The 8,292-nt window shown below is 44.0% G+C and overlaps 1 protein-coding gene across 16 annotated transcripts in view; it reads left to right on the forward strand.

Moving 5' to 3' along the window:
* Positions 1–8,292, forward strand: part of ANKS1A (ankyrin repeat and sterile alpha motif domain containing 1A) — a 178,517-nt gene that overhangs the window by 78,590 nt on the left and 91,635 nt on the right. For 8 of the 16 annotated variants that reach the window (XM_070585881.1, XM_070585883.1, XM_070585882.1 and 5 more), the window contains 6 exons: positions 1,133–1,429; positions 2,140–2,278; positions 2,550–2,651; positions 2,747–2,848; positions 4,476–4,672; positions 7,925–8,017. In XM_070585881.1, coding sequence (XP_070441982.1) covers positions 1,133–1,429; positions 2,140–2,278; positions 2,550–2,651; positions 2,747–2,848; positions 4,476–4,672; positions 7,925–8,017 — 930 coding nt within the window. The remainder of the gene's footprint in view (positions 1–1,132; positions 1,430–2,139; positions 2,279–2,549; positions 2,652–2,746; positions 2,849–4,475; positions 4,673–7,924; positions 8,018–8,292) is intronic. The other 8 variants (XM_070585888.1, XM_070585893.1, XM_070585894.1 and 5 more) reach the window with 2 other exon arrangements.

Here is an 8,292-nt window from a genome sequence, read left to right on the forward strand (position 1 = left end):
TAAAGTAATTGTGGAAATGTTTAATTTTTACCTTTTCATCTCTGAAAGGTGCACAATATTGACTTAGTGGACATACCCCCTTGTAAACTTTGTTTCCCCAAAGTGGCAGAAGCCTCCTGAATAAATTCAGGAGTCTCAAAATCTTGTGGGAGAATTATTTTCATTAGTGCTTCTAAAAAAGGAGAGGTCATGGAAATTAATTTATTCCTGCTCTAATTATACATTGTCAGTAGTAGTGAAAGAAAGAGCATAATTGGAATGATTATACATTTTGCTTCTGATACTTGATCAAGCACAAACTTCTCCTATTTTATCCCAGGTTCTACCTTTAGTTTGAAACAAAATTGGCATTAAAGGACCATGAGGTTGTGAATTTGAACTGATGGCGTGTTAACAATTTTGAATATTTTGCACCTCTCACACGAAACATTCCAGGGTCTGATGGAATCTTTCTTCCATAAGAAATGCTTCCCTGTGCTGTAGATTCTGCATGCTTTGATTGGTGCAGGCTCCTGGAGTAGGCACAGGGCAGCATCAGGATCCCGTGTAGCTCAGGTGCCTCCCTCCCTTGGAAATGGCTGTTGGCTGATATCTGGAGAGTGATTTTGGTGCTCTGCTTATTACTTTCATTGTTGGCTGATTGATTTGCATGCAAGAAGCTATGCAGATGACAAACTCTTTCCAAAAAGCTTGTATGTAAGGCAACAGATGGTCGACAAATCCAGAATCAGAACCACAGGGTTGACTAAACATAAATTGTAAAACCAGTTGAAGTTTAAAATGAATCAATGGCAGTGATATTCTTGGCATTTATCTGTGCCAGGGTTTCTACCCAAGAGCTGCCACGTTCCCTGGTTCACTCTCCTTGCAATCTGGAGACACTTCCTTCACGGCACACAGGAGGCTGCAAAGATTGAGATGACTGCTCCCCTCTTGCAGTAATGGGGGCAAGATGTGGCTGATGGAGTGGTCGGGGTTGGTTGTGGGGGAGTATGTCTGGATTCTGACTGACTTCTATTAGTCCCCAAGTATTGCTGCTGTTTTTCTCATTTAAATTTCAATGGTTTTACATGTGATTATCCCAGTCATATGCCAGTCACCAGTCTGATGTGATCTGCTTGTAACTCCTTAGAACAACGACAATGAGACAGCCCTGCATTGCGCCGCGCAGTACGGCCACACGGAGGTGGTGAAGGTCCTCTTAGAGGAGCTAACAGACCCTACCATGCGCAACAACAAATTTGAGACACCTCTGGACCTGGCTGCACTGTATGGGAGACTGGAGGTGGTGAAGATGCTCCTCAACGCACACCCCAACCTCTTGAGCTGCAACACTAAGAAGCATACCCCTCTGCACTTGGCAGCAAGGAACGGCCACAAAGCTGTGGTCCAGGTCCTCCTGGATGCTGGCATGGATAGCAACTACCAGGTAGTGGGGCAGCTGTACCTCCCAAGCTCAGGGGACCTAGTCATTTGGAAGAGGCACAAGTACCATGCTACTGGGCTGTGTTCTTATTTAGCACGTTTCACGTCATGTGTCAGATGCTTCCATTTGTTGACTTATTTTAATGTGAAACTTTAGAGACAAAATTCTCAATGAATCTGTTATTTTTTATTTCTTTTCAGGGGTAATATATAATCGTTATACCCTGAAAAGAAGTGCTTATGGGCTATCTCAAAGTTAGAAAAGTTTCATTATCTTCCTATGCATGTGTTCCCACTGCCACTATTTCGCCCCTCCAAAGTGCCATTGACCTGATCTTGCTGACAGGAGACTTAGCATTTCCGTCTGTTGTTAGTTTTCTCCATTCAGATGAGTGACCATTCCTTAGGCTTTGCGTTGACCAAACCACATTTGAAGTTATGATGTTTTTTTCCCTTGTACTTTTCTTCTCATTATTCCTTCCTCCCAGGGAGGTGGAGTTTTGAGGTGCTTCACCAGTAGGTGGCTCCAGGAGTAACTGTGCAGTTATTCATGTGTGGCCTGCTGGGGGCACATCAAACATCCTTGATGTACAGGCCACGATCGTGGTTTTGGAATCCAGACAAGAAAAGTGGGAAAGATAATGATAGAGGACTTTGTGTGGTTTATTTTATTTTCCTGTCCCTTCTTGTCTATGTCCCGTTTGTCGTGTGAAGCCACGCCAAACCTGGGTCACTGTTCTGACGACGTCCTGCTCTGCGCTCTCGTTTGCTTTCCAGACGGAGAAGGGCAGTGCTTTGCATGAGGCTGCTTTGTTTGGCAAGACCGATGTGGTGCAAATCCTGCTGGCTGCAGGTGAGAGGTCGGCAGCGCTCTTGTTTCACCGCATGCCAGGGTTGGGCTTGTTCCTTGGGGGATTTTTGCTGGCTGCATTTGAGCCCAATGTATGTACATCTCCACTGTTTGATTGCAAGTGTACAAACTATTCTTGAATAGCTGGATTAAATGGCTTCGGATGAAAAATGTTGGTTGTGCTGCTGGGAGCGTTAGGTGTCCTGGAATTTGGTGCTCTTTGGGGCTGGCTTGAAAATGCTCACTCCCCTGGGTTACCTGGTGTGCTTTCTAGGAATTGATGTCAACATAAAAGATAACCGTGGACTGACTGCCCTAGACACTGTCCAGGAACTGCCTTCTCAAAAGAGCCAGCAGATAGCAGCACTTATTGAAGGTATCAGTCCATCTCCCTGTTGGGACCACCAGGGGACACACTGGCCGAGCCAAGGCATTTGTGTTTGCTGCAGCTTTATTTGTCTTTCCATGTAGATCACATGACTGGAAAAAGAAGTGCAAAAGAGGTAGATAAAACCCCCACACCCCAGCCACCTCTCATCTCCAATATGGACTCCATATCACAGAAGTCTCAGGGTAAGGCAGCTCTTCTCTGCTGGCCAAGGGGCTCCCAGCTTGAAGAGTTGAATGTTCTTTGGCAAAATGGAAAATCTTAATTTAAATAATAATTTCAGAGGATTGGGAGTACTTAAGTTCATATTCAACTTCACTTATTTCCAACTATATGAAGTTTTATTGGTCCTAGCTTAGTCCTTCAACTGTGGACCTCTTCTTTTCTGCTTTATTTATTTAATTTTTAATTTTTTGCATGTGAGGAAGATTGGCCCTGAGCTAACATCTGTTGCCGATCTTCCTCTTTTTGCTTGAGGAAGATTGTCACTGAGCTAACTTCTGTGCCAATCTTCCTCTATTTTATGTGGGATGCTGCCACAGCATGGTTTGATGAGTGGTGCTGTGTCCACGCCTGGGATCTGAATCTGTGAACTGTGGGCCGCCAAAACGGAGTGCACGAACTTAACCACTATGCCACTTGCCAGCCCCTCCTCCTTTATTTTATTCTCTACTTTTACAGTCAGCTCTCTGAGATCTATTCTGGGTTATTTAGTAGGCAAGATGACCTCAAAATGAATTCAAATCTCAGGGAAGCCTTGTTTTCTAACACACACTGTAGTACCTTGAGCATAGTTGGCCCACAGTAAATATTTAATGAGTGTCATCTGTTTGGTAGATGTGTATGTGGCAGATTTTGGTAATATATCATTTGGCCAACAAATGTGGTCCGGGTGCTAGCTTAGGCAGTCCTGCCTCTCCATCATTAGCCAGAATCCACCTTTTCAGATTTTTTGAGCAGCGTTTTGGGTCCTAGGTGTGGTGAATGAGAAAGACAAAATTCTGACTGACACCTTCCCCAGCTACAAATCACAATACAGAAGGCTAGAGAAGGAGAACAAAGCCAGACACTAAAAAGGGAAAGGGGCTTTTCAGAGGCGTGTAGAGGTCCTTAAGTTAAAGGACACTCAGCCTGTCTTTACTTGAGTCCTTGTCTCCCTCCCCGTCACACTTTTTTTCTTGACCCCATCATCTACTAGGAATGGGATTAGTAGTTCACTGAGCTCTTAGCTTTCAAGGGTTTAAAGCTTACAGTTACAGTTTTGACTATATGCTAGTGACCCAGAGATCCCTGGTCTGTAATAGATGCTAATTTTGCCTTCACGAATTTGGATGCCAGGTACCCTGAGGTTCGTAGTTATCCAGTGAGTGAGTCTAACGGCTGCAGTGTGTCTGTCTTGGAAAGGCTTGACCATCCTCTATTTGGCTTGAACACATGGAGGTTCTTATTAAGAATTTAAAGGATTACTTAAGTTTTTCAGTTGTACTTTGTGACATTTTATGTTTACATTTATGCTATCATGGTATTGAGGTGTTAGGGAATTTATAAAGGTCTTGGGGAGCATCCCTCATAGATGTCAATCATTTTCTGTATTGAATTAGAGAAAAATACATTCAATTCTCAGGGTAGAAAGAGCAGCCAAAGCTCTCTCTATTTATTCCTGTCCACAGAGCAAAGCAGTCTGTTATTTTCCTTGTCTGGGTTAGTGTTTGTCAGGTTCAGGTTACTGAAGGGCCTTTGGGTTGTTGCAGTGAGTGGAAGTCCCAGATTGTTCTCCTTTCATTGCTCTCTTGCTTCTCACCTCCTCTTCAGGGGACGTGGAGAAAGCAGTGACTGAACTGATCATCGATTTTGACACGAACGCTGAAGAGGAGGGTCCCTACGAGGCGCTGTACAATGCTGTCTCCTGCCATTCGCTGGACAGCATGGCCAGTGGGCGATCGTCTGACCGGGAGTCCGTGAACAAGGAGGCCGAGGCTGCAGGAGTGAAAGCTGCTGGAGTGAGGCCTGTATGTGGCCTGGGGCCCTCAGCCACCTGGCAGCCATGTTGCCAGCCTGTGCTCAGTGGGGTGCTGGGGAGAGGAAGCGTGGCCCCTGGATCCTACTCCCCCTCTTCTCCTGGGCTCTGCTGCTTCTCCCTCTTGCTCAGTGTGGTTAAACTACACAGATCATGTGAAGGTAGAATTTTGGTTTTTCCGATTTCAATATAACCTGTTTGCGTCTTTCTATTACTTTTTGGCCATAGAGCAAATTAAAGCATCTTATTTCTATTTAGCCTTAGTGCTGCTTCTGTCTTTGGGGTCTTTGCTATATGTTGTTTGTTTTCTCTCTGGAGAGCTGTTCCGACAGTGAAGGAGCACACTGAAATAAATTCCTGCCTGCCCTGAGCGCGTGCTCACCTTCCATTTGCCCTCAAAGAGTTCTCTGTTTGGCTTTGGACAGAGTCTGTATTCGACAGGGCTGTAGCGAGGCTTAATCATACATCGTATGCATTAGCATGTGGCATCCCTGTTTTTCCCAGTTACAACCTCTCCAGCCATTGAAATAATAGGATCAGCAGAACCCTGAATCTTTCCTTCTCAAGGTCCACCTTCCCGTCTTACTGATTCTTTCTCTAGTACTTACTTCTACTTCCAGCCTATTCATTGTTCTCTAGGCTCTCATCTCTGTTTTCTCCCCTGGGCTTTTACTGTGAGCCTAAGCCTGAATCAGTGCTCCCATTGACCTTCCTTCCTACATTACCAGGCACAGTAATTTGAGGTTTTGAGCACTATGCTTGAACTAAAATGGCCATTGCTCTAACAGGGTCCCAGGGATAATCCTACCTTGAGGCATATTTTCAGGTGTGTATTATTTCTTCCTATTGGAGAGGCTGACCTTTCTCTCGGGTCGGAGGCTGGCTTATGACCATTTTGATGATCCTTTGACTGCTAGGTGATCTTTGGGCTTTTCAGGTATGCCCTGGGAACAGCCTGATGTTTCTTGGTGTTCTTTTTCGGTAGGCTCCTTGCCCTGCCCTGGAATCGTCCCCGCATTTCAATATGGAGTTTGGAAAGGCTTGCCAGTCTTGTACAGCCCACCAAAGTGGGTGTTAGCAAGGACTGTGGTAAAATTCCTTGGGAGTGGTGAAAGCAAGTACATACGCTGAGTACCGCTAGCATAGTGCTGTGTAGACAGAGCTAGTTAATTTTCACTTCTTTCACTGTGTTAGGTACAAATGAATTAAGCAAATCCACCTGTGAAGGAAGGCGCTCCTTTAAGTGGTACTTACAGGTGATGCCCATTAGAGGGAGCTGGAGGCTTTGCGAGAAGCAGCAGGGTTCCTGAAGTAAGCTTTGAATAACCAAGTTCCTGTAGGGCTTAGCCACTGATTTACAGTGTCTTTGTTCCATCTCACTCCAGGAATCTAGCCTCCCTGTGGTTCTGCTGAGCAGAGACTGATGAGTCTTGGGGTGCATGCTTTGCCTTGGGTGTGTTGTGGCAGTGCTATCTTCTTGGCCCTTGGTAATTAACTGTGACCAAGGGACTCCTACGTCTTGTAAACGCAATGGATGGTACGTATAAACCAGCTCTACTTCCAGGCCCCTGGCCAAATTTCACATTAGAAAAAGAGGCTGGTGCTTTGCTTCTCTTTCTTTCCAGTGTTCCCGTTAATCACTTCTTCCACAGAAGGCTTTCACATTGTTCTTTCTAGGCTCCTTCAGCCTTGGGAGGTCTTCTAGGGTGGGTCCTTGTTGTTGTTGTGTTTCATTTTGTTTTGTTTTTCCTCAGCTGTTTGTTCCTAAAGTGGGATAACTGGTGCAGATTAGGGACCTGCTCCTTTTGCTATTCTCTTCCTTACAAGGTGTACTGGGACCAAGCTTGTTCCCGTACTTCCAGAGCAAAGAAGGGTGGGGACAGTGGGACTTAGTGGGAAATATGATCTAAATAGCTTTGTTTGGCTTGGACATATGAACGTGTTTTGAAGTTGTTGCCATTGGGCATCCATCTGGTTCCGGGGATTGTGGGAATGACCGATTTATCAAGATATAATACTGAACAGTGAAGCATGTTTTAACAGAGAGATCAGGGATGTTAAATGCTAATTAACCCTGGGAGCTCCTAACACATAAGAAACATCTTTCCTTGCAGATTTCCCTGAGTCTCTCACATAATTCAGCATTCACCTCTGCCCTGACTTTTTTGGTAAATACTGCTGTTCTAGCAACACAGTAAACTAACCTACAAATCTGGAAATAAGCCTACAAGCCAACTCCTGTTTCAGGTTCCCACTCTCTTCCCTGTAAGAACATTGATTATCAAGCATGAATAGGACTTTAGAATAGAAACAATGCTGAAAGTACTACAGGTGCAATGGCAAACCTCTCTTTAGCTTTCTTTCATCAAAGATCATTCTGTGCGATCCTGAAATGATCTGTGTGATCTAACAGATTCCCTCTTCGGTGAGTTTCTTGCTCTAGGGCAGGGGGCCCACAAACAACTGCCTGTTTTTGTGAATAAAGTTTTATTAGAATACAACCACGCTCACTCATTTACATATTTTCTATGGCTACTTTTATACCACGGTAGCAGAGTTAACTGCAAAGCCTAAAATATTTACTGTATGGCCTTTTAAAAGCTTGCCAACTCCTGTTCTAGGGCAGATAACTGACAAGTATTCCTTTTTAAAATGGACTGAGATGAAGTAGGGTTTTCCTATGCTAATGATACGTAATAGTAATATTGAAGGATAGGAGATCAGTTCTGAGCTTTTGCTAATAAATGAGGATAGCATTAACGTTGAGCAGGAATTGATGTTTTTGTCCTTGGTTACTTTCCTCATTACTTCCTTAATAACTCTGGTTTGTTAGAACTCTTTGACAAGCTGATTCTTTTGATTTACTGTTTCCTCTTTATAGATTAGACTGAGGGTTGAGCCACTGGTTTTCCTATATGTGCTAGAGTCTTATGTATCACTCTTGTGAAGGACATTTTCCGACAAGGCAGTTGTGTGTTTTCAGTGCTGGTATTTCTTGCTGTGGTCAAGGATATGGAAGAGGTGCTTGTAATCTCTGCTGCAAACATCAAAAAGCAAAGAGCATGCTAATTGAATTGTGTGTGCGTGCAGGGTTCTCCATCTGTTCAGATACTAAACCTTGAGTTTAGTCTCTCAGGGGAGTTCTTTACATTATTCCTTTTCATTTCCAAGAGCTAACATAAGAGTAAACCGAAGAGGTAGACACTTGAAAAAAGAGATAGTGAAACATATTTTTCTTCTACAGAGGGAACGTCCACCACCTCCAGCCAAGCCCCCGCCTGACGAAGAGGAGGAAGACCGCATAGATAAGAAGTGTTTTCCCTTGACAGCTTCTGAGGTAGAGGGTTGAGGGTTTATTCCCATCACTGAAATAGGATGTTTTGGAAAGTGCATCAATGTGTGCTTAAAGAAAACTTTGCTTTCTCAGTTTCTTATCACCTCTTTGGATTAGTAAATTTGTATTGTGTCTATTAGTAATCTGCACAAGACCTTTCAAACTCACTTAAAAGTACTAAGCAAAGAATTTTAATAGACCTCTAGCAGACAGGCCAATTATTGATCTACCTTGCCACATGGAAAGGAAAACGTGCACATTTTCTCCTGGCTCCAGTT

Source organism: Equus przewalskii, chromosome 19 (genome assembly GCF_037783145.1).
Source record: "Equus przewalskii isolate Varuska chromosome 19, EquPr2, whole genome shotgun sequence".
In the NCBI taxonomy this organism is placed as follows: Eukaryota; Metazoa; Chordata; class Mammalia; order Perissodactyla; family Equidae; genus Equus; species Equus przewalskii.